At 40.6% G+C, this 25,588-nt stretch overlaps 1 protein-coding gene across 2 annotated transcripts in view; it reads right to left on the bottom strand.

The window, feature by feature from the left end:
• The window catches only part of DAPK1 (death associated protein kinase 1), an 89,099-nt gene that overhangs the window by 47,307 nt on the left and 16,204 nt on the right, over nt 1-25,588 (bottom strand). The window contains exons 1-2 of one of the 2 annotated variants that reach the window (XM_068666128.1): nt 5,295-5,309; nt 4,050-4,271 (exon numbers count right to left, since the gene is read on the bottom strand). In XM_068666128.1, the coding sequence (XP_068522229.1) occupies nt 4,050-4,102 (53 nt within the window). In that variant the 5' untranslated portion in view covers nt 4,103-4,271; nt 5,295-5,309. Of the gene's footprint in view, nt 1-4,049; nt 4,272-5,294; nt 5,310-25,588 lie in introns of those variants that run through there. The other variant, XM_068666127.1, reaches the window with a different exon arrangement.

The following is a 25,588-nucleotide window of genomic DNA, read 5'->3' as shown; positions in this document are numbered from 1 at the left end:
CTCTCTGAGACCTGGGATGTGGAGGACTAAATTCTAAAGTAAGTATACAGGAACTAATTTTACAAAACCATGAGCCTGAATACTTAATGTTCAGTCACTTTCAAGTTAATATAATTATCCTCTTTCTGAGACAAGACTTCCACAGCATTATTCTCTTTTTCCAAATTTTATAAACAGAAATTCATCATTCCGAAATATGCTGCAAGAGCTCATGCTGCCTTAAATTAAGATTTCTAATTCAGATATGAAGACACTTCTTTGGCAGATAAAAGCATTAACAGACAATTCTACCCACAGCTTTCCAGTGAAAAGAATCAGCTATTGCTATCAAGCTGCTTTGAAGGGTGAGGCCATCTGCATTATTTTTCAGCATTATTTTTCAGCAACTGCTATACAGGATTTAGGATAAAGGTACTTATTCCTTGCAGCTGCAGCCAGAAACCTCTATGAAGTACCACATAGTGAGTGTATTTTGTAGGTCTGTTGTCTAAATGAAATCATAGTAAAGTGGAAGTAAAAACAAAATAAAAGACGGAGATTATGCATTCAAGGTTACCAGCAGGCCAGTGAAAAGGGAACCACGTAGGTGCAAAATACGATTGAGGAAAGAAAATCATTATTACTGTGCAACAGAGGTCTGTGTTTTCTACAGTCTGAGAAGTTTGCTAAAAGATGGCTTCAGTGGAGCTGACTGGAAAATAGCATAGTACTTCTAAAATACAAAAATACAAAAGAGACTAGTTGGTCGAGTGATGTAGCTGGATAGAAATAAATATGATTAAAGTTTGACAATTTTTTTTTTCAGTAGAAGAAAAACCAGATAGCTAACAATTTTAAGTTAGATGAGGAAGAGAGAGTATTTTCCTGTTCATGTATAACATGTACAGTATTCCTTGCAAGATGTCAGAAGAGCCCAGAGAGCATGAATTGGAGTCCAGAGAGCATGAATTTTGAAGGTTACTTCCAAATCAAGAACACACTTGCCAGTGTATCAGTCTAGAAATGTGAAAACATACCTGCTTTCTCTAAATTTACCAAGAGACAGAAATATAGTAATGGTCTTCAAGCACCTTTCATATTTGTGTGTGATTGCTGACTCCTTTAAGGAAGGAGTTGATTTAAAGTTTCAGAAATTAAACATTCCGTAAATTTTTACAGGTCAGTTTCCTAACACAAGGTACTTAAGAGAAAAAGCTCCAAACACCAACATGGATTGAGCTTCTGATATTTTGTTTTCCACTCAGTGTTGCAAGGACGTTCCCACTGCAATAATTAATGATGGTCCACATATTTCTGCACACAAATTGCTAATAAATACTTTGTTGGCTGATGTAATATTTGTAGTGAGGGAATGAAGTGAGAACTTCTACAGCCAGTTACTCCCTAGAAACAGCTGATGAATAATGCTGGAAAATGCTTAAAAGGCTATGTACAACCCTGCAAACCTTTTGCTGAACTGGGAGACAAAAATCAATAGCAAACAGGCAGCAGACACACCATCCTGAGACTTGTGTGTTAACATCAGTTGACAGCCAGTAAAAGGACAGCTGCGGCAGCATGCCTTTTGTGGACTGCAGGTTCTACGTTGCAGAGAAACCAGAGATTTTTTTCCTCATCACTGCTTGTGTTATTACACTTGCTTATTAATAACAAACCGGTGCTTCTTCTAGACTTTCATTTTGTTATGAGCTTTTGTAGCTGGAACACAATTTCAGTTTCATTCCTTATCTAAAAAACTAAGTCATGTGAAGTCCTGTTTATTTGTGGTATGCTTTCTCTTCTTAGAGTCATACACTAGAAAAAAAATAATATGCTTTTTTCAACTGAACTTAGTTATAGAAGAAGATACTTACTCAAACTACATTCTAATCAGTAGGGAAAATTTTCACTTGGGAGGGATTCTGAGGGAAGCAAAATGGGTTATTTAATGAGATTTCAGTTTCATTTTTGCTTTGTTTAAAAATGTTCTGTAAGAACTACAAATGTCAGGAGAATAGGTCCCTGGGCAAAATGTGAATATTAGAACATTAGAAAAAAATGATTACATACTTAAGTATCTGAACATATGATTAAAATGACAATCCTTTTGCCTTTTAAATAGCTTTATATAATAGCATAGTGATTTTGAGAATAATTAAAAATGGTCTCTACAGCAATTAGTATATTCAGTTTATAAAGGGATTGCTAACATGTCATCTTTTCCTCTCTGACCCTTTAATTAAATGATACCTTTGTGATACCAAAGTAGCACTTCAACTTAAAAGATTCATGTGGCAGTTCTGAAAAGTGGAAAAAAAACATCTTTGACACTATATCAGGATTATTAACTTGGCAAAATGATTAGCTAAACTGCTATACAAATAGTTTGCTGTGCTTCACACTATCAATTTTATGAAGTATTAACACACGTTGGATGCAAAATCTGCTTCCACTCAAGAAAAGTCAATGGGTGTACACACACACACAGCCACCTTGCTGCCAATGGAGCTCCAATTCCATGAAAAGAAAAGGGAGAGAGGAACATTTCCATTCATCCTACCACTGTCTGCAGCTACTAAATTTTCTTCAGAGCTTTTAAGTCCAGTCACTCTCCTGATTTCATGTGAACAGATTAGATTACAGAGCAGAAAGAAAGCAGTGCAGTAGCAGCACTGTAGTAACAGGTTATGAATAGGAAGAATATGAGAGCAAGTATAAATGGGGAGCAGAAGAAGAATCAAACTAATTTTGTTGTAAATTCAGTGACACACTCAAAGAGTTTTGAGCAAAAATCAAGAGTAGTAGGTCTGACAGGAATTACGAGGAGGTTTTACTTTATACTATTCATCTTTTTAAGGAATACTTATCCACACAAAATCAAACTAATGCAGATGTGTATTTCTGAAACTAAAAAACAAAAACAAAACAAAACAAAAAACAAACAAACAAACAAAAACACACACAAAAAAAACAACAACACACCCAGACTTCTAAAGCATTACAGTAAGCAATCATATGTGGGACCAAAGACGTGTAAAATGTGTTTTAATGTATTATGCGTGTATATATTGTAGCAAAGACAAAACTCCTTAAGGTAATAACCAGTTTCTTTCTTATATCTATACTGTAAATCTACATGTTACTTAATACTTACCCTAAAGTATCTTTATAAAGTAAGTGGAAATACCATTTATGAAAGTTAGTATACAGGAAGGCATAACCTACAAGAACATGAACAGCCAAGGAAAAGAGAAGTGCTGCGCAAGATCCTTGTACCAAATCAGATGCATTTGCTTGCATGAAATACATACTCTGAAACACGTTTAGCTGATACCAAACAAATGTGGCCATAATATGGACTGTGTCAGGCATTAAAACAAGGTAAAAACCTCCATGTGCTACTACTGGACGCTGTCAAGCTGAAAAAGGTGAGTAACGCTTAACGACTAAATTAGCAATCTTTGAGGAACTTGAAGCCAGACTTGAAGCAATGCAGAACTGTTCTCTGCTGACATATTTATCTCAATACATTAGCAATAACTTTGGAGAAAAGAAAGGAACTAAAATACGGATATGAGAGTTCAGTTTACATTGCAACAGGAGAGAACTGGGAAAACACTGTTCTCTGTTATGTGGGCAAAAAAGAGAAAAAAGCATTCAGTGATGCTGCTTTACACCACCACAAAACACTACTAAATTTGCTACAGTAACCTCTATCCAGAATCTGTATTTCCCTCTGCTCTTATTTTCAAGTCTGTTCAGCTCTAGGCTATTCTTCTGGATTCAGAAGATCAATGACAATTAAAATAACAAGCAGAAAAAAATCTGAGTATACTGTATTGCTATTCAACCTTTGTAGTATCATTTAGACTGAAAAATAGCATCTATAAATCAAGAAGTTACAAATCTGGCCCCTCCCAACCCCAAATAATAACAATTCTCATGCTCCTATCAGCGATCTTTGGGGTAGTAAGAGATACCCATTAAAAAATGGCAATTCTTACAGAAAGGATCAATTTCCTTAATATAACAACAACGTTATTCTTTCCCAGGTCTCTAGAGCTACTTACAGTTCCAGAATAAGAATCACATCTGTTTTGTTCTCATAAACATCATGCAGCATGATCACATTAGGATGCCGAATTTCTTTTAGTATGCTGACTTCTCGCTCAATATCTTCCCGGCTCACTCCACGCCGGCTGGATTTTGTCCTCCGTTTCTTGATGAATTTTGCTGCAAACTGCTGACCAGTGTTTTTCTCACGGCATTTTTTCACTACAGCAAACTGCCCACTAAAAGAGAGGGAAAGAAAGAATAGTATGTGGTTCAAGGAGATTTAGAATTAGGAATAGCTTGTATTTACTACTATGGGGAGAAACAGCTGTACCTCGAAATTACCAGCTCCACCGAAATACATAACTGCTTTTTGTGCAATCTAATCTAACACCTGGAAAAAAGCTAGATGTGGTTTAAAAAAAAGCTAAGCTGAAATTCTGCACACATACACTCATACATTTCAGCATATCTAAGTAAAAGATGAAACCTGTGTAGACCATTAGATTTCTGTCAAATATGTGCATCGGGGATTATGGGGGAAGGTAATTGCTTCTGGATTTCTCCTGCCCCATTCACATTGAAGATAATTTTTTTTGTTCTCCAAGAAAGACAGTCTTTAGTTTCTTCTAATCTATCAATCTATCAATTATCAATATCCACTTTACAGTCAAGGTATTACATTTATTTTATTTATTTTTTAAAAGGATACTGTGTTTTCAAGATATTACTTTATATTTTATTTACTGTAGTATCAAGAATTACATTCATTGTATCATCATCTCAAGCAGGAAGCATTTGAAGGTGAAAACAGTACCAAGGTACTCAAGAATAAAAATCACTGATTGTGTTACAAACCAGAAAGTGCTCCAGGAAGCAGCTGACTCGAGTGTTATTGTTGACATACAAATTTCCTGCTGCTAAGCGTACATACTGATTCGGACCAGTTATCTCCAGGAATCTAGTGCTGTGTTAGAGTAGGATTTCTAATAGTGCGGAGTTTTTCTCTTAAGTTTTCTTAATCTCTTGCTCAGGGTTCTCTAGTAATTCTGTTCCTAGTTTGTTTAGTTGTACAAAGTACTTGCAAAATCACTGAATAATAACCATGAGAAAATAGGCTAAATTTTGTCTATCTTGTCAACCAAAGAAGCAGTAGCCCTTAAAGCACGTTTATAGCAGTGGTTAAATCAAAGACAAGCTCAGTAAGCTTGAATATCTACACAGGGATGTAACATGCAGGCATATGCCATTCCACTCAGTACCTGGGAGAGGAGCTAACTCATGTTAGTGGTTAATTGATTACAGCTGACAGATCTGCAGGACAATGCATCACCTGCAGAAAGGACATCACATAATGACAAAATGACAAGTGGGAATCACTCAAAGTTACACAGGTCGTGAATGAACTCAATCCATAACACTACTTCATGACTGAGAAACAGTATATGCCAAATGAAGTGATGAAGTAATTAAACAATTAAGGAAGGCATGTCAGACAGAAAACGGAAGGTAACTGATAAAAGCAGTATTATGCAGTAAACAAAGATAATGAGCCAACCCTCATGGCAGAGGGGTTGGAGTTAGATGATCTTTACGGTCCCTTCTGCCCCAAACCATTCTGTGGTTCTGTGAGACAATCTAAGGGAGAATCAAGCTCCTGATTTTTGAATTTGGATGGCTGGGACCAGATGGAGAATAGTCATGCTGTTGGGCCACCACTACTACCATTGCTAAGCTGACCCCACACAGAAACCCGAGCGACAAACTGTCCTGCGCTGGGACACACAGTTGGGCAAGGCTGAATGACTCTCACCTGCAGAAGGCAGGCTGGAGCCATGAACCTCCACCTTCTGGAAAAAGGCTCTGCAGTAGCTAAGATCAGCTTAGCCTTTGAATGTAGCCACGGGCAGTGAGAAGTAAATGCAGAGAGAAGCGGCCGATCTAAGTTCTGAGGTTTGGTTTTACTTCCACATTATGATCAACCCTCAAGTGTTGCTCTTCATTATTTCATGAAATCAATTAATTTGTAAGCTGACTACGTTGCATGAGTAAAAAATATTGAAGGCAATGATTTACTTATTTGTTAAGTTCTCTTGCATTGTCCTTCCCCTGCATACCTCTGTTCTAAAGGTAGCACTGCACTGCTCACAGAGCGAAGCTGTCAAGGGCCAGGTTTGCCAACATGTATTATTCTTACAAACTGTTGTAGTGGACTGAGCTGCGCTTAGGTCTGTGCCAGTTGTACCCTCTTTCTTATTAGGTGTAGCCTGGAAGACCTACTTCACTTGGCTAAGCTTAAGCAGCTAGAGACATCTGAAATCTTGGACATCACAGGCGTTCAAACGGGGCTAGGAGACAAGGTACAGGACCTCTGGAAGATCTGTGCTGTCCTGAACCAACAGCAGAGGGCTAGCAAAAATGCTCTAAGGTAATCTTGACCCTCTCTGCTTGGTTCAATTCAACTCTGCAGCAACAACACAGACTCTGGGCAGATAGGCACGATTTTGTAGGGCAGGACAGCCAGCCGGAGTGGAGAATGTGTTCAGGTATCTGCACTGCTGCAGAGAAGTGCTCGTGCAGCGCTCTGGGACATTGCTTACAGAGAGAAAATGCTGTAATTCTCTGCCTCTCTCCTGTTCAACAAGTACGCCTCCAGAGATACAGAGGCATTCAGTTTTACTGAAAACACGATCTATTTTTCAGAAAGTTCAAAGCTGAGCAAAGTCAGGCAGCAGACACAGGCACCACCACCACTCAGAACAGCTTGCCCAGCTCGTGAGTAAGAAGGAAGTAAAAAGACTTTGCTCATTTGGCTAACTGGCTGTCTGGCTAAAAGGCTATCCTGTTTGGTAGAGGAAGCGAAGTATTGCTGTTTATGATTCATCCATAGGCTCAAATGGTATGTAGCAATCTAGAGAGCTGATCATGGGATTAAAGTACTGCACTCCACAGGATGGGTACACATGTTAAATGACATGGTAAAGAAATGCTGCCAGTAGCCACCAGTACAGATAAGTAATTTTTCGTTTAATCACAACGGGCTCAATATTATTATCCATTACACTTTCTTCTCTACCCTTGATTTCCTTTCCTGGGTTCTACTGCAATACTCAGAGAAGTTACAAGCACGTGGCATAGCAGAAAACCAGAGAGAAATTCTGGGAATTTATCTCCTTGTCTCTTCAGCTACTCCTTTGAAGGAGAGCTTGTTACAAATACCCTCATCTCCCCATACCACAGGCAGAAAAATACTGGGGCTAGATAAAAGCCTTCTCTGCCCAGCAACAATAACTGCAGTTATTTTTCTTTTTTTCCTGTTTGAAAAGAGTGGCAATCTTTGCATAAGTGAGACAGCCCACATCATGATTTTAAGCTATTACCATCTATTTTTTGCACAGATTTGCAGTTGTATATGCACTCAAACAGCACATTAATAATGACTTTACAGATAAGTGATTCACAGCTCCAAGAAGCTTACGATTTACTCTGTGTGTGCACGTGTAACAGCTATTCTCTTCCAACAGCATGCATCCATTGCAAAAGGAAAAAAACCACATTCACCTCAGAACAATTGAATAGTCATTAGCCAGAGAAAGGAAATATATTAGGCCTTTTCAGTGATAAAACTATTAAGTTTAACCACTTTCTTGTCAATGCTTACCTCAGAAATTCTAGAACAGATACGGATTAAAACAAGAACAAAACAAAACAAGAACAAAAACAAAAACAAACACCACCAAGAAAAAGCAAGAAACAGAATCACTGATAATGTAAAACTCTGGAGAGGCTGAAACTGAAAAGTGACTCTGGAGTCACTTTTGTATATAAAATGTATATACAATACATTTTGGTATCCAAAGATTTATTATGAAAAATTGACTGGGATTAAGAATTATCTACGTTTCACTGAAAATGAAACATCATTGACTTTGAAGAATTCTTACACTTAAAATATCAGATATTTAGCCCATGACAGAATTCTTCCTTTAGTATTTCTTCAACAAAGAGTAATACATTTTGGGCTCCTCTCTAAATAAAAAGCATTCTGCAAGTGCTTTTAAACACACACTGTTTGTAGACCTTTAAGCTAAAGAAAGACAGCTTCTCCACAGTGTTAGTGGTACTTGAATTACACCACTCGCCAAAATGACTTCATGTTTCTGATGCCTTTAAGGCTAAGAGCTCTTTCATCTCATGTTGGCAACGGGTCAACTATCGTATTACAGCATGAGGCTGACCTACTGAAACAAAGGAGTAGAACAGTTAAAACAAGTAGCTCTCCTCTCTCCTTCTCTTCCAAGCTATCTCCCTTCTGCAGTCGTTCTTTCCTCCAACTACAACCATCTGTTTCAAGGATAACCCGATTTACCACAACTCAATATAAAAGTGTTATCAGAAGACCAATATACCAAACGACTTTATAGATTGCTGCCATCTATGCTTTTTTTTTTTTTTTTAAAGGATGTGAGGTTCCACAAACCTTTGACATTGCTCAAGAGTGCAAGAAAGTTATCAACTAACAGGTATCTAGAGTAAGTGCCAATTATGCACCAAATAACCTTCTTGTTGTTCCTGTTGTGGTATTCAGCACATAACACCAGAATTAGCTGTTTGTTACTGAACGCTGTATATGCAGATCATTTCTGAGCTGCAATCAAAGGAAGTATTTCATGCCAGAGATCTCTAAGCCATGATGATTTACAACTCTCTAAACTCCTGTTTTAAAAGCAGAGGAGAGGTGTAAATCAAAGGGTATTTACTGAACTTTAACCAGTAGAACTGCAGCAACGAGCTGGTGTATGTCTGCTCTGTTACTGGATACAAATGCGTTAGACCATACATCCTCCTGCTGATCCTTTAGTTACAGGTCCAGCACTCATTCATTCGGCTTCTTCAAAGCCAGAAAAAAAAGCACTTTAGTTTTATAGTTTCTCACGCTTTTGTAGGTTTGATTTACTGTGCCTAGGTCACAAAAAACAGCGTCATTTTAGGAGACACTTACCTTAAAGAAATATAAATCACATAGGCCCACATAAATAAAGCATCTGACATTTTTTTTTTTTTTTGCACATGGCACAATCAGGTTCAACAGCGAAGCAGGATGACAGCTCGATGGCAGAACAAATACTTCTGCTAATAACAGTAATTTGTTTTGTGATCTTGCAATTCTTACTCAACCAGCAGCTAATTACTATCCTGAATCCACTCTTTTCAGGACACTTGGCACGATGTCTCCACATCCAGTGATTTTTCAGACTTGCTTCTGAACAAGTACTTATCCTATTAGCTAACCATTAAATTTCTGTCTTTTTTTAAATAACATGAAGATGATCTGCTGCCCTTTATAAAACATATATATTATATATGTGCAAAAGTTATGCAAAGATGTGATAAAATTCCCAGTAAAGAACAAACACTCCAGTCTTTGTTGGTCCTGGCTTAGTGGGATCTCAAAACAACTAATCATTAGCATGAATGATGGAGAGTTTTAACTACAGGCACGGACATTTTAGAATCCATTTTCCTTGTGAGAAGGTTCTGTCTTGTGAATGGTTTCCCTTTCAGAGGGCTGATCATAGTGATTAGGGGTGGCAGGCTCATCACCTACTCCAAGTTCTGTGCTGCTTCTCACCCCCAGCCTGCAGCACCACCAGCTTTTCCAGATGAGCTCTGTCAGTGATGAGAGAAGCTTTTGCTGCAGGAGCCTTCCAGCAGAGCTGTGAGTTGGGCACAGAGGTGCTGAAGTAGCCCCCCAGGCGCCGGTTTCTAATGTTTATTGCCACAGATGTGCAGGTATGGGGGAATTATGCAACTCTCCACAAAGGACTCTGTTATTGGAAGCAGGGAATACAAATGAAGGAAATTACACTGATACCAGAGTAACAAGGTGTCTCAGGATGTTTCTGACATCATGGTGTCTTTTTTTTTTAATGTTTTTAAAAAAATTGTATGTTTTAATAATGTTTTAATGTTTTAAATAATGTTTAAAAAAACTTGATATTCACTATGCAGCTCTAGAAATCTGATGTATTAATATTCAGATATTACGCCTTTCACTATGTGACTGCCCTCCTTTTTAAAACCATATTAATCCAGTGGGAAGACACTTAAATTACACTACTAGATAAGCATGCAAAAGAAACCACAAATCAACCATAGGACTGTTTCCCCAACAAAACAGCTGCTAGCAGACTAGGGGTATTTCTGCCTTTCCTCAGACCTCCTCTTCTCGTTTCTGTGCACCTCAGGATCTTCTCACTTTACAAGTGGCAAAGCAAACATCCTCTTCCAACACTCCACGCCCTGCTCATACATACTATTTGTGCTGATATTTGAGTCTGCAAATTCAAAATGCAGGTAGCAGTTTTCTCTCAGGAAACTGCAGCAGGGAAGGCCAACTGAGCAGGTGATTATTCCCTCCTGTCCTCCCCAGTATCCACAGCAAAGAGCAGGGCATTTTGTGAAAAGATGAGAAATCTCCTTTTGCTAGGATCAGTGGATTTGCTCGTATCACTTCACTGACAGGATGCCAAAGTAGCACTGAACAGGCACCCCAGCATAGAGCACAGTGTCTCGGTAATACATACCTTGTAGAAGAAACTGCTTTCTCCTTTTGGCAGCCACTTAAGGGAAACTGCTGTAGCATTTAAAATGTACGGAATCACTTCTACTGGATTTATTTCTAGAGGTACAGCAACTCATATTCTCATGCAGTTACTTCTTCCAAGTTTTATTTTTTTAAATCTTTTTCCAAGAACAGCCACCTCCAGTGTCCCATTGTTAGCTGTCTCCATCAGTCACCGCTGCCACCCACGCACAGCTCCCTGTCACGGCAGAAAACATCTGAGCTTCTACTCGGAAGGCTAATTCTCACAAAACTCTCAGGCAAAGTGTCAGCACCTGCATCTTTTCCAAAGGAAAAGAGGATTTCTCCAGAAACCGTAAAGGGCTATAGATACATTAAGTCCCCCTCCACCTTCTAAATAAATTAAAGATAACCTTTGTGTAGTCTGTCCAGCTACAAGGCCAAATTGGAGGCAAACCGCTCCCTCCTACCACCACCTCTTCGTGGTCTTGCACAACCCGGTAAATGTTACGAGGCACTTGAGAGCCTCTCTGATGCGTAGGACTGCAGTGCCAAGGGTTGAGAGTCACTAGTACCAAGTGTTACACTTACCCCATTGAGGAGATAAGCTATCATCAGCATTAACAGGGTGGGGTAAGCCAGGGTTAATGGAGCACTCCAGGCAGAGGTGGCTGGCAGCAGTGGTGTTCCATGTGCACCGTGCTCAAAAGACAACCTCTGCTAGCTACCAGCATTATGCCTGCAGGGAACAATCTTCACTGATTTTGACAGATAATGAAACTGGGATACATGTGCACGTTCCTGTCCCCACTTCATACCCAGGAGGCACAACGGGGGGTGGGGAAGGGCACGATTCTCCTGCTCTTCCTCCAAATCGCATTTCTAATTTTGCACTCAACTGAAAAGTACAGGCAGGTTGGGAACAACAGCAGGATGGGCTGATGTGCTCATACTGTTATTTATTCAGGCTCTGGAAGGCGGAAACACTTGTGAAGTGCTCAAAATTTCTGTGCTCCCTCCCTTGCCCTGCAATGTTTAATTCACTGGCAAGGACGCAGAGAACGTCAATAGCAATGGTCAGCCCAGAGTCCTCTGAGTACCAGCAAGCTCTAAAAAGAGACGGCAAACAAAATGAAGAGCACTGCAGCATGCCTGTATCTGAAGGATGCTGGGTAGATGATGGGGCTATTTTCTTTTTTAAAATTATTTTTTTATGAAAAAAAAAACACAACACACCAGCTTTGGCTTAACAGTCTTCAGCGTAAGTAACACATTTACACTTCAAGTGCTTATTCAGACACACATCTCTCGGTTGACCATGCAGTTGCCTGCTCTGCATCCATGGCTGGACAAAGTGTTTTCAGTCTGCCCAGAGTGGCAGTGCTCGAAGTACTTGACTACCCTGTAACAAGAGGGAATGACACCCACTTACCGAGATGCAGGCAGCTGAAGCCTGTCAGTCACCATAAGCATGTTTCAGCCATGCATAAGCTCTTGTTCTGGAAAAGGGCACACTGGGCATGGCACGAAAACAGAAGTAAATTCCAGAGATGCACAGAAAAGCAGTAGTAAAGAAAAGAGCTGAAAGAGGAGTTAAACATCACGCAGCATGTAAGCTGAAGAAAATAATACTCAAATGCTTTATGAGTTAATAAGCAAGAGAATGAGGCTACTGAAATCTAATGACGCCCTGCACAGATCATTGTTAGGGCTGGCCTTTTCCAGCTACTACTAATATAGAGAAGCAAATACAAGGCTCTAATTAAATTTGACCATGAAACTAAAAATAGAAGAGTTCTGCAAATACAAACAAAGGTAGAATAGAAACACATTATGTGATTGTGCTGTGCAACGTTTCCAGCACACACAGGGTTTAAATCAAGTTGTAATTTTTACTCATGAATAAAATACAAGCTGGTAGGCTTTCCTTAGACATGTGCTGGAAAAGCAGCAGAGCTGAAAATGGAAAGAACAATAAGGAAGGGGAAGACAAGATCAGATTTATAAAGCAAAACAAACATACTGGCAACTATTTCTTAACTTTCTAGTTCCTTTTTTATACACAGAAGCATTTATGCACTTATTAACTTCAGAGAATTCTCGAAACTCCTTTCCTAATTTCTGAGTTGGAATACCTTTTGGTGTCAAATTATTGAGCTTCAGAAGTGCCCTGATTACAATATAGTGGCCCAGTGTATGTGACAATGAAAGTTTGATTACCTTCCAGCAGGAACACAAATACTTCAGTTAACGTGATTATACTAAAACATTAAAAATACAAGAAGGACTCCCATTTCCTTTATGTAATACTTTACGCAAAACCAACCAAACAAAAAAGAAATCCACTACAAAATTAATCTGTATTATTACTAGATGAAATTCTGCCTGTTGGGGAAAATTTGGCAAAGCCATATATCATTTTCTTTGTGTATAGAAGTCAGCTGAAACCATTTTTTGTCTAAACCATCTGAAATCTCTCCTGTACTACCTGTTCACAGTCTGAACAGTGTATCTTTAAGCCTATTAGCAAAATTAATGGAAAGAGAAACAGCCTGAAAGTAGCTATAACGAATGGCTAAGATGAAGGAACCAGAACCTGATGCTTCAGACACTGTAAAAAGTATAAAAGACAGCAAAAACATAGCCTATTTAAGTGTATCCAGAAGCTGCACTACCTACCACAAATGTACAGAATTCCCCTGAAAACAGGTCGCAGGATACAACAGAAAGTAAAGAATCACAGAAATACGAAATTTCGCCTATTTGTCACTTCCCTCAGCATTTTATAAGCATGTGCTTTTTTTCTTGGTGGCTTGGTTCTTTTAAAAGCAATTTTCATCTATTTCAACATTTACCTCCAGCAGAAACCCTTGTCAGCCTCTACCCATCACACTGATGAAGCTGGGGGCCTCTGTTGATCTCCTGCTTTCTGCAGCTTTGCTAGGCTGCTAACAGACTGTTTCTTATGCTTAAAAAAAAAAAAAAAATTCAGTCTTTACCACATTTTCTGAGGAATCCAGAAGAGCCTCTAGTCCCAAGGGAACACATAAAACAGCATGATAAAGCACTTCAGTATCTACAATGGAGCCCAAGAAGTATACCAAATTTTTCACTGTTTCCCACATTACTTCTTACACCCTTTATATTGCTCAACTAGTGTATGGAAAATTTTAGAGGAACAACCAAAAGGGATGATGGGCTAAAATAGAGAGAGAAAGAAATGGAGCGCAGAAGATGACTTTTTGATCTGCGTATATGTATGCATGAGCATCCAGCCTTGAACGAAAGACTACTGCGTGCCTTCATGATGCCAGTTTATCATGGTAATATAGCAATTTCTGGGCCTCAAATTTAAAAAGTCAAGTGATTAGAGGTGTGACTGGCGCTGCCAGGGCTCACTGCAATCTATGCACAAATCCAGTCAATAGCACTTCTCACCGAACACAGCTCCTCAGAATAATAACTATCATTAAGCACAAGAAGATGGGACTGGCTGGCTCAGCGGTGAGGGAGGTGAAGAAAATGCCAAACGTGGAAAATTTTCAGTATCTTTTACCCACATCCTGACATTTAAAACAAGCACACTAACACACCTTCCCCTGGCCCAGCAGCCACGCTTACAAGGCAGAGGCTGATCGGCTGGAGATTTTATCCTATGCACAGAACCATGGTACAGTTTTTCCAACATAGTTAACGCAAAACAAGTTTAAACCTGTCGAAGCATGCACGCGCACACCTGTGCATACATTTACCGAGCCAAACAGCACTTATTAACTAGGACAGGCCATCATGCAGCAATGGAGCAGCAGATTCTAAGTATCAGCTCTTTGACAGTAAACTTCGACTGCAGATGAACAGTGATTTGTTCACACTTAAAGATATGAAGTCTAAGAGAGAGAGCTAGTCTTCTGATGACCAGGCCTAATTTTGTGGAGTGGAACAAAGGAAGAGGTAAACACAAAAAATCCAGTTTATTCCCTCCTGTTTACATGCAGTTCATGTAAACACTTCCGTCAACTCTTTGTGTACTTGTAAATATGCCCAAATCTCTGTGTGTTAGAAGAGCACTGTAGAAACAGGACAAAAAATAAAGTATGACTGCATCACATTTTGTTTATGGTTTATGTCATACACAGCACAATGTGGAGAAGCAAGATATTTGGCATACTCCACCTCTGTATGCAGTAACTGGGTTACTGTCCTTCGAAGGGGTTTTAATTAGTAGCACAACATCTAGGGAAAAAAAATCAGAAAGTCAAAAAACTTGCAAGATTTGCATCCTGCTGATGTTCTTTGCCTGAAGGCTGATGCACAGCCCTTGCCAAGACTGGCTGCTACACAACCCAACGGGAGTGCAGACCTCTCTCTTATCTGAGGATAAGGTCTCCACAACTTTTGCCTTTAAGGAAGGCTTCATTTCCCATCAGAGCTCCGAAGTGAACAGGACAGCAGTGTGTAAAACGTGCTCTGAGTGGGACAACAGGAGGTCTCCCTGTGAAGTGAGAAATACTTTTGCTCTGAGCTATTCCTGAGCATTGACATGTCACTTGGTAGGGGGGAAAAGAGTGGAGGAAATTATGAAACACAAAGTTATAGATGCTTTACTGTGTGATTCAATGTGAAAACAGTTACGAAAACACCTGAAAAAACAGCAGCACAAGTTCTGCTTGAAACAGGGGCTGTTTGTATTTTCTTTATGTAGTCCACCTCCCTGACATTTAATTAGATGTTACTGGACTGTGATTTGCTTCTTTACTTTAAAGGGATGTTTGCATATTTGAGCAACTCGCCATCATGTCTGAAGACGATCTGTATTGAACACATATTTGACTACTGAAAGATATCATTGGTTTAGGTCAAATAACGAAGAAGGAGAATACAGGAGTTATAGTACAGAACAGAAAGCTCTGAGAAACCAAACACTGGATAAACGAAAGATTCATACTTCAACAAATACTTTATTATCCAAACTGAACCGCCACACAAGGCACATCATTGTAAGTCACAGCCAAGGCATACCAAGGCGTTTCATCATTGTTTAAAAACATTAAATAATGAAGTTTACCTAGGACTTCAAGTAAGAGTTAGCATTTGTAAACTCTAATTGGCAGATGACAACTCAATAGTGTAAGAGATATTTCGGCAAGTCCTTCAAAACCACCTGCTCAGGAAAAGATGTTTTGCAAGAAAGATGCATCTTGAAGTCCCTGCAGAGCCTCTCGAAGTTTAACCCCAGGTCCTGTCTTTCGACTGACTACACTACTTAGTCTTAAACTCAGCTTAACACTTTGACTGTCTTTATCTTTTTTATTTATTTTTTTAAATGGGAAATGCAACTTCCCTATGAGCTGATTTCCTTCAGCATAGACACCATAAAAATTAAATTTTGTTTTCCCAGACTGACTTATAATGCCATATGAAATTTTAAGTAAATTTAAAAATAATAATATATATACAATACGCAAATTTAGTGGAAAACAGACTTTACTATGACACAAAATAACCTCGCACAAAGTAATTATGTAATTGTGCAAGATTTAGTATTGACGGAATTACTTTATACGGTTCAAGTATTTGCACAGAAATCTTCAAACTATTCCTCTGGGCAGCATCTCTCTTTTTCTCAGCACCAACACGACAGATTCATTTGGGGAAACACTTGAAGACTCCTGGAAACAGCTCCTGTCTCTCAAATGTAATATTGCTATTTGTGTGCCCCCTTTCCACAGCAGACCTTTGAAGAAAATGTTTCATTGCTGCTGACAGATCAAGCTTCAATTGTCTCATGATTTCACTCCACCCCTGGAATAAAAGAAGCAGCGGGGGCAATGCAGCTGGGAACTGAAAGGTTTAGGAGAGGCGGGAGCATTACAGCTCGCCCTCCTTCCCCATCATGCATGCCATGCACGAACTGCCTGGCTGGCACAGCACACCCCACATGCAAGGCTTGCTGCCACCACAGCCATGGGGTGAGACCCGGGGTGACACGCACCCCTTGCTGTGCTTTCTTGCTGCTGTGGGCTTGGCTGAAGATTTGCAATGTGTATGAAATGTTACTTGCTTGCCCCTCACCTTCGTTGCAGCAACAATTTTCTGAGTAAGCTGCACAGCTCCGTAGGCTTTCTGTTCATCTCCAGGGTTCACCACCTCCAGCTTCTGCTCCGTCCCATCACTGTGCTTTTCTAAATAAAATTGAAAGGTCTCCTCCTCATTCTTTCCACAACTGTCAGCTCACTGTGGCTGTCTTCCTTGCTAAGCACTCTTAATACAAGACTCTTATGATTTCCATCTACCTGCCCAGCATCAGGGCCCTTAAAATGCCCCCTCTAGCCCTTCGTTGGATGTAGGGATGCAGTAAGCCATGGTGTCCCAAGAGTGGAGATGCTCTAAGTTCCTCCCCATGCCTTCCAATCCTGCTCTCCTCACTGTTTCCCCTTCTAGTGATCACACAAACACACGTCCATCTCCAGTGGGGTGGCCAGGTGCTCAAATCTCTTCCTGCATAGCAGTTAAAGTCATGAATCCGTACTCCCTCCAAAGTCTCTCGTAGGAGAGATGTCCTTCCCGAAATCATCCTCCTCCTGCATGTGCTGTGTCCTCACTGCCAATACTTGGTTTCCTCCCAAATTGCTAGCTTGCCTTCTCTATAAAACTGCAAATCACATCATCAAAGAAGCGTACTTGAGATAATAAAAAACACAAAACCTGACAACTAATGCTTCATTCCTGGATTAAACAGAGTGCTTGTTCCTAGTGCTTCCTGCTTCCCTCGCTCTGTGTACATACAGTACTGCATCCCAAATGCTGCATTCACATTTTCCCAGTATATCTAACACTCAATGCTCGTTACATAGAGAGAAACAATAAGTCAGGACTTTCTCAGCTATGGGCGAATGAAGCAGGTGGATTCGTAGAGTGTAAAATTAAACCACAGAGTTTAAAACAAATTATTGACTGTAATTTAAAAGGAATAAACAGTGAACTAAAAATAGAGCATTTAAAAGTTTCTACACACCTCATTAAAAATACAAATGCTCCTTTCAAAAGTTATTACCTCTCTTTCATTCAGAAAGTTGAATAACACTTGTAACAACTGCTATAAGGGATAAACAAGAAAATAAAAATGTATATCCGCAAAGTCTAAATTTAACTTAGCAGTTAGGTGGCAGATGGCACATCATGTGGTTACCCATCACTCTGCAACACTGGCAAAAGGATTAATCTACAAATCCTGCTGTATAACCACCATCAGTAGAGAAACTATCTGCTTCTGTTCCCTCCCCCTAACCTCCATTTCCCCTCCACTCCCCACCTCACATAGCCACACAATTTTGTTCTTTCAGCAATGGTATTTCAGCAGGAATTTCTTGGACATTTACTCTATCCATCTGCTTTTGGGCCCAGGCCAGCCCATTTTTAAGTGCAGCCTCATTTAAAGTACAGCCATCCTTATGGTATGAAGCTCCTGCATTTGCCAAGATGATTTCACTTCCAGGAATTCTGTTATGTATCAAGTTTCACATCGCTTCTAATTCCAACCAACTATTCTTCTAAGAATGTAAACATTATTCCTCTTTGTTGGCTTATCTTCTTTCTTTCTTTCTCTTTTTTTAGACCTCCTCCCTTTCTTTCCCATTCCCAGTTAAAAGAATTGATATCAACAGTCTCCCCGTAACAGCGCTAAAAGGAACAATATATCCCCAAACTCAGCAAATGAATTTTGTCTTGGGCTGACTGCATATAAGCTCTACCTTACAGCACCTAAATCAGTCTGTAGAAGTTCCTCCAAAGACAGAAAGGGCTCAGTTGTTCATATCCTCTCCAACCTATGTACATGGAAGAGATTCAATAGCTGGGGTACCTGGGGAGGGGAACAATGGGAGAAGTGACAAACTTTTTTTATAAACCAAAATACCCATAGCTCTCTAACATAACACATTACTCTCCAGCCTCCTTCCTTCCAATGAAAACAGAACCTGCAACCTAATAATTCAGTCTATGTATTTTTAGGTTCAAACATAAAACCTTGACATATGCTGAAGTAAAGATCGCTGCTCCTTATTACTTAGGCACTGGTTCTGTTTAGCATTCAGATGATGTCATTTCAGGATTTTGTAACAACAACAACCATAGTGTACTTGCGAAGTAATGGATTTAAAAAAAAAAAAACAACAAACACTGGTGCCAAAATCATCCTCTTCATTAAAAATACAGTGTTCTCCTCCTTCGGTAGGATTTGAAAGTGCTGTTGTGCAGCGCTACAGAGACAGCAAATTTGGAGCACGACTGCTGAATAATTACACGGGTTCAGGTTAAGCATGCGTTTTGTTTGCATGAGTGCTCCTTGTTGAGCAAGAATGAGGCTTCCAGTTAGAACTCCAGCTGGAATTTGAGAAGAGGGGAGAACGCCAAGTCTCTGGAGGGCCGGCTGGCTAACTGTTTCAGAATCAAAAAAAGTGATAAATAACAGCAGATCACTGAAAATTTAAGAGCTTGTAACTGATTAAAGAGAGAAATAGGTGCATTATCATTTTGTTCATCTATTGGTTCTCTTTAATTGTCTGAAATAACATAATAACCCTCCCACCATCCTCTGGGGCTCAATCCATTTGTGTTCCAGACTCTTGATGGTATCCACTTCCTCTGAACACTCATCTGATTTTCCCTGTATGGTTTTTAACATGCCTTTTGCCTATAAGCACTTGCTTTGATCCATCATGAAAAAGCCAGCAATATCCAGTTAGATAATAAAAGCACGTTAAAAGCTTTAATTCTCAGCGTCAGTGCTGCTACCCAGAGAACGACAAACATTTTTTCTGTACTTAGGCATTCAAGTTGATCTTGTTCTGAGGCAGAGAAACAGCATAAGTGACTTCTAGAGAGGTTATCATGTTCTAAATTCATACTGCATATAAACCAGCTTATTGTTAAAAAGGTCTACATTTCAAAAGGCTCTAAACCTGTACTTTACTTAAAGTACACATAAAAATTGCCATGCCTCAAGACAGATGAGCTACGATGGAGTAGTCCAGATTTGAGGTCATGTGAAGAAAAGGATCTCCAGAGATCCTAGCACTCTACAGCTCTCAGATCTTGCATGAATCCCAGAGCTGGAACTGGGATCCAGATTTCCAATACTTATACAACCCACTTAAACGCTAAGTTCCACGAGCAGCAAGTTGTTGCTTATTTTTCAGAGAAAAAAAAAAAAAAAGTACCGTAAACTGTGCTTGGGATGAAATATGAATATACTGTGTGTCTCCTAATGAAGCCTGAGTGAGCCAGAGGCAGTCACTTGGTTATGCAGGGCAGGAGGGGGGCTGTGCAGTGAGGCAGCCTGTGTGCGGGCAGCTGGCTGGCTGCAGCAGCAGCTGCCTGGCAGTGATTGTCTGTAGGCGCTGAGTGCATCCTCTGAATCTCAGCTCTTCTCTGGAAGTGGATGTTGTGCCCAGAAACTCTCTTCTGCAAGCTTTGACCCAACAACACTTTGTTTTCTGGCTTGAGTAGTCAGTGTTTTGAAGCGATGTGAAATCCACATGAATACTTTGATGACTTTTTTGAAAACTATTTAATTGAAGGAAAGACTGGGGATTGCTGTAAGCAATATATACATACCATCATAACAAAAGCACATTTTACACAATGCATATCAACAGTGAGAATAAATACAACCACGAGAGTCTCAAATCCACATCAGCATTACTGAAAAGAGTAGTTTCCTAAAATTCAGCTTCTGTGCCAGAACAGCCTTTTTCTAAGTTAGGTTCTGAGTAGCAGTATGACATGAGATTTGCCATTCAAAACAGTTGGGTATTTATAATCACTAACGTTGCACCGAAAAAGTTTCGCTTCCTACAGTAATCCAGCCAGTCTACAAAAGACTCGCACGCATTGACTCCAGCTGTCAGCAGAATTGCAGGCACAGGGACATCAGCATAACAACCACGCCAAGCTGCAGATGAAATCCTTGGCTTCCTCCATGACAAAGGCTGAGCAAAGTAGTGCACAAACAACGGGAATAATTTTAAATATGACGGTCTTCATCACAGGACATTTTTGTATTTTTTTCCATTGCAGAAATGGTGGCCTTGTTCCACCCTATCCTGTCCCTTCCCCCAGCTTTATATATTATGGATATGAGGTAAAAACAAGTGGGATAACCTGTGGACACTTTGTTAGCTGTCTCAACACAGCTCCAAAATAAAGTACTCCTCTTGACATTTTTGGAAGGGAACAAAGGATTTATTTTCAACTATGTGTCAGAGCTCTCTTTGAAAGTTTTATTCAGACATTTGTGTACATGGTACTCTAATTAAAAAAAAAAAAGTTGGCTGATTACAAGTGCTCATTTGCCTTATCAGAAGTACTTATTCTGGTTACTACTTACTTTTGCATGCTGAAATAGATAACAAGCAACCCTGAAGTATTTCACTTCACAAACCACAGCTGGCATTGATCTTTGATTTTCTAGATGCAGACTTTTCAAGAAAACACCTGAAATATTAAACAGCACTAATTCCTGAAATGTTCTTGTGCTTATTGCCTTCTTAACTGATGCGATACTCTCTGAGGAGACAAACAGAAATGACTCAAGCTCTAGCAGCGCAAGCAAAAGTTAAAACTGTTTTTCCCTGCATTTTTGTTATAAATCTGGTTCCCCGAAGCGTTTCCTTTAGCCTCAAGAACATAAATTCCATTTATGCATTTGCTTCCCTTTTATTCTGTCATAAGGAAGCATTCACCTGCATGAGTTGCATCTACTTGACATGTAACCTGAAGCAAAGCTCCTCTTACCCAGGTCTGCCACAGTTTCTTTCAGAGAAGCAAGAACCTCAAATAAAAAATGTTATGTGAAATTACCACGTGCTTCTCAGCAGCTTTCTGCATGTAACTCCTGTAAAAACGCTAGCCTGCTTTTTTTTTTCCCCTCTTTCTCCCCCTAAACCACCAGCCACCGGCTTTTCAGTTCAATACAAATTGTCTCAGGGAGGCCAGCACAAAGCGCTCTCCCCACAGCGTCATGCTTCATTTTGTTCTTTTTCACGTTGAAGTGTCAGATAAAGGAGAATCGTGCTGACTGGCGGCTCCTCACAGCTTGCTTTGCACGGAGAGAAGACAGAGGGGAAGCACAAGGGCGCGAGAGCCCAGTATGCCCGCACACTGCCACACCAGGCCTTACAGGAGAGTGGGACGAAGAACAACTCGTAATCATCTTTTTACATTTTGGGGAAAGGGGGATGATCTCTAGAGCTACATATTCTGATGGCGTGGTGAGATAACGAGCTTGCATTTCCAACCCACCTCATTTCCTAGCATTCCTCACCCCCCTGGCTGTAAGCCTCCGCCACGGCCTGCACAGCCACTGGCCACCTTCCCCTCCGGCTCAGGGTACAGGGGTACCGCTGGTGCTCAGCAGCTCAGCACAGGTGTTTGGCCATATCTGCTGCTCTACTGAGCACACGCCAGCCTCTGCTCTCGAGCTGCCTGGGGACTCGGCTGCAAGCAGCTCGGAGGAGAAGTGCCTCACACAGCTTCGGAAAGGCCAGCGGTCGCACACCAGCAACATTTTGGATGTGCCGTCCTCTCACTCCAGGAAGCGAATTTTCTTACAAAAACCTGCACCATGCATCCAGTGTGACCATAGGGGGCAAAGAGCTCTGTTGCTTCATTGTTGCTGCTGAAGCTGCCTGTGGTCTCCGCAGTGTGTCCGGAAAAGGTGGCAGCACTCAAGTTTGCATCTGCAGAGCAGCAGCCCTGTGCCAGTTTCCCTTTCCTCCCAAGCCCTGTATTTCTCTCATACTCACAATGACGACTGCTGTGGCCTCACACTTTCATCGCGGCTGAATGCTGGGTACTTGCTAGAAGGAAAGGGAGTTTTTAAACAGCTAAAAAAAGGATCGCCAGAAGTGGAAAAAATGTGAGGTCACCAAATAAAGACAGCTCCCTTCATATTCCCCAGAGTGACACCACTGATATTTCCCTAGCAATTAGTGAGTTTGCACAGGTGTTACTCCAAGTGTAACCTTAAGACAGCCTAGCTGGCAGAAACACAGCTGAAGTGATAGCTCGCTGCTGATGACAGACAAAAAGACCACAGCTCAGCTGCCATAACGCACAACAGCTTCTGCAGGGTTGGCAGCCAAAAACCGGCTTGAAAATTTGACACAGAAATCTGTGAAAGAGAATGTGGAATCCCCATATATCTTCTGGTTTTAAATGATATAGATGCACCTTAGAAGTTAAAAAGCTTTTGGATTACTTTTCATTATCTTGGCAACTACAATAACCGAAATAAGCACACCAGCAAGCCCGAGCTGCCTTGGAGCATCTGTTAGACTTGCATTCACTGTCAGTCATTCTCAACACACTCACCAGATACAACCTAAGATATTTATCTCTCTTTTTTGAAAAAGCTTTTTCAAAAAATGGAAATAAAAATACCTTCAGACAAAGTTTACCACAAGCTCTGTCTTGCAGAATGTTTTGAGTAAACAAGCTGAAACCCTGATAGGTGTGTGGGTTTAGGCTTCCACTAGACGGTGAAGAGGTACAGGCATTGCTGTAAGCAGCCAGGCACAGCTCTGCCAGGGATGCAGAAACAATCTCCGCACTGAGCAAAATCTCCTTCCATTGAGGGGTCCTCCAAAAAAAAAATCCATGTCCTGTTGGCAGATGTAACAGGTGTGACACACAGAGGTATGGAGCAGCAGAGAGAAGTGAGCATAAAAATCATACACTGTGATTTCCCCCAAAAAAAGTCACTTCTAAACTTCCGCTATCTCGTTATAGGATTAACTCCGGGATACCACAGAACCAAGCCCAGAAACAAATATCCTATTAAAACAGCTTATATTTAAGTTGCAAAGGGAGGAATGAAGTTACTCTGCAGCTGCCAACAGCCCTGCACACAACCATGGCGCAGCGATGCTGAAAGCAGGCGGTTTGTCGGAGATGGGAACGTGATGATAAGAGGAAACTAAATAACAGAACAGCGCGAAATAGCACCCGCATGAGAGATGACGAGATCTTTGCTGAGCAGGCTGTGACTTACATGGCCTGAGCACCTCACCACAGCTTTTCCTGCAACCACAAGTGCAGGGGGTACTGGAGTTCAACTGAACATACAGGGCACTGCCCTCCTCCAAAGATGCTGTAAAAAAAGAAAATAAAAACAACAAACCACTACCGTGCCCAACATCTAGAAATAATTGTGCTTTTTTTGGCCTTAACTCATGTGATTTTTCATGCTGTAATGCTGAAAGTCTTTTCCCCATCTGCCACGCAACTAGCAGATGCAACAGACTTCATCAGGACAACACAAAAAAGGTCAACAGGACCTCAAGAAGTGAGAACAGGGAAGATAGCAGCTTTGTGATCCGAAAGACCTGCTCCAAAGTTAATGCGGCTTATGCAGGCTGTAAGCATCTGAAGCAAACTGGGAGAAATATTTTAAAAATCAGCACTACGAATTAAACAGAAGACATCTATGCAATTTACTATCCATATGTAATTTTTTTCCTCAGTTTTCCCAAAATAGTATTTTTCTGAAATTAATTTAAACCGATTCACGTTAACATCACACAGATTACACAGAGGCTTGCTGAGCTGAGCTGGATTGCCAGCACAGCTGCAGCATAAGGCACTGCAGGACAGCCCTCCCCTGAAACACCTCCTGTCTCAAAGTGCAACCGGGTTGACAAAGCCTGTGCACACCCTCATCTACCCGCCTGTACTATCAGCCACTTTTCCTGTTCTCACACCTCTTCTCCAACTGATCTCACAGTCAGAATTTACTTCTAGCTGTGAGTGCTGAATGACTCAGTTTAAGAACAAACAAACAAAAAAATGTTCACACAAGTCATGGAGGAAAAGTGCTACTGCGTGTCCCAGGACCAGATGGCAATGGGGTGAGATTTTTCAAGCCCATGGTGCCCTGTATCCTGCACCCTGGCTTGGAAGACTAGGCAGACTGGAGCACAAATAGGTGAGATTGTTTTAAAGTTTATTTATTTTACTTTCCTTTAAGCAAGAACAGGTTGTTTGGCAACACTTAGGGCATTCTTGTTTTCTGCTCCCTCAGATTTCATTTGTGATAGCTTAAGCTCTGTCTGAAGTCTTCTTCTTGGCCAGCCATATACCCATCCCCAGTATTAGCCAAAGAAATCACAGAGGAAATACATTTTTGGGGATGTCACATGAGAACCTGTTTTTTTGTTGTTGTTTTCTCGCTCGTTTTTGGCTTCTCAGCTACAAGTAGCTATTCACCACAACTTTCTGAGGTTTCAATTCCTGTAAGTTGCTCTACTGAGAGCCAAGATGTCATGCAACGTGGTGTAAACAAGGAGAGATTTAATGCCACTTACGTGGGGCTCAGTCAAAAATCCCAGTCTTTTCCATGGTGTCGTTCTCCCAGCTACAGAGAGCCAGTTACCATCAAGAAAAGAAACAAAACTGAGTAAAATTCTCACTACTTCACTATACTTGGGACACTATTCTCAAAGCATCAGATTTGATTTTAAATAGGACAGTTAGGGAGAAAAGGTCAGAAATTTTTCCCTGTAGGTTATTCCCACCCTGAATTATGAAGTAGAGAGGACAGAGTTGAAAAGATTAACACTACCAGTATGCCAGCAGTATCACCAAACCACCTGTTAAGAAGTGCAAAGCCATGCCCAAACTTTTCACTGCTGGCAATCTACACTGAAAATCCACTAAAAACAAACAGGAGGTCTACATGTATACTGCGATTGCTGCAGAGGCTCTTTCAAGCGAGCAGAATGGTCAAAAAAACAAAAACCTGTCCTTGTAATCTAAAATGCAGTAGAAAAACATAACTATTTGCCATATACTCCTTTACCACTTGGTCTTTCCACTCTCGACAGGTACTGGTGTGCAATTTGGTTGCTTGAGAATTTATGCTAGGAGGTTTGTATTGATGACAGTGAGGTTGTACACAGGACTGACTTTGGT

Source organism: Anas acuta, chromosome Z, assembly GCF_963932015.1.
Source record: "Anas acuta chromosome Z, bAnaAcu1.1, whole genome shotgun sequence".
Lineage (NCBI taxonomy): Eukaryota > Metazoa > Chordata > Aves > Anseriformes > Anatidae > Anas > Anas acuta.
This window is presented reverse-complemented; position numbering and strand designations above follow the sequence as displayed.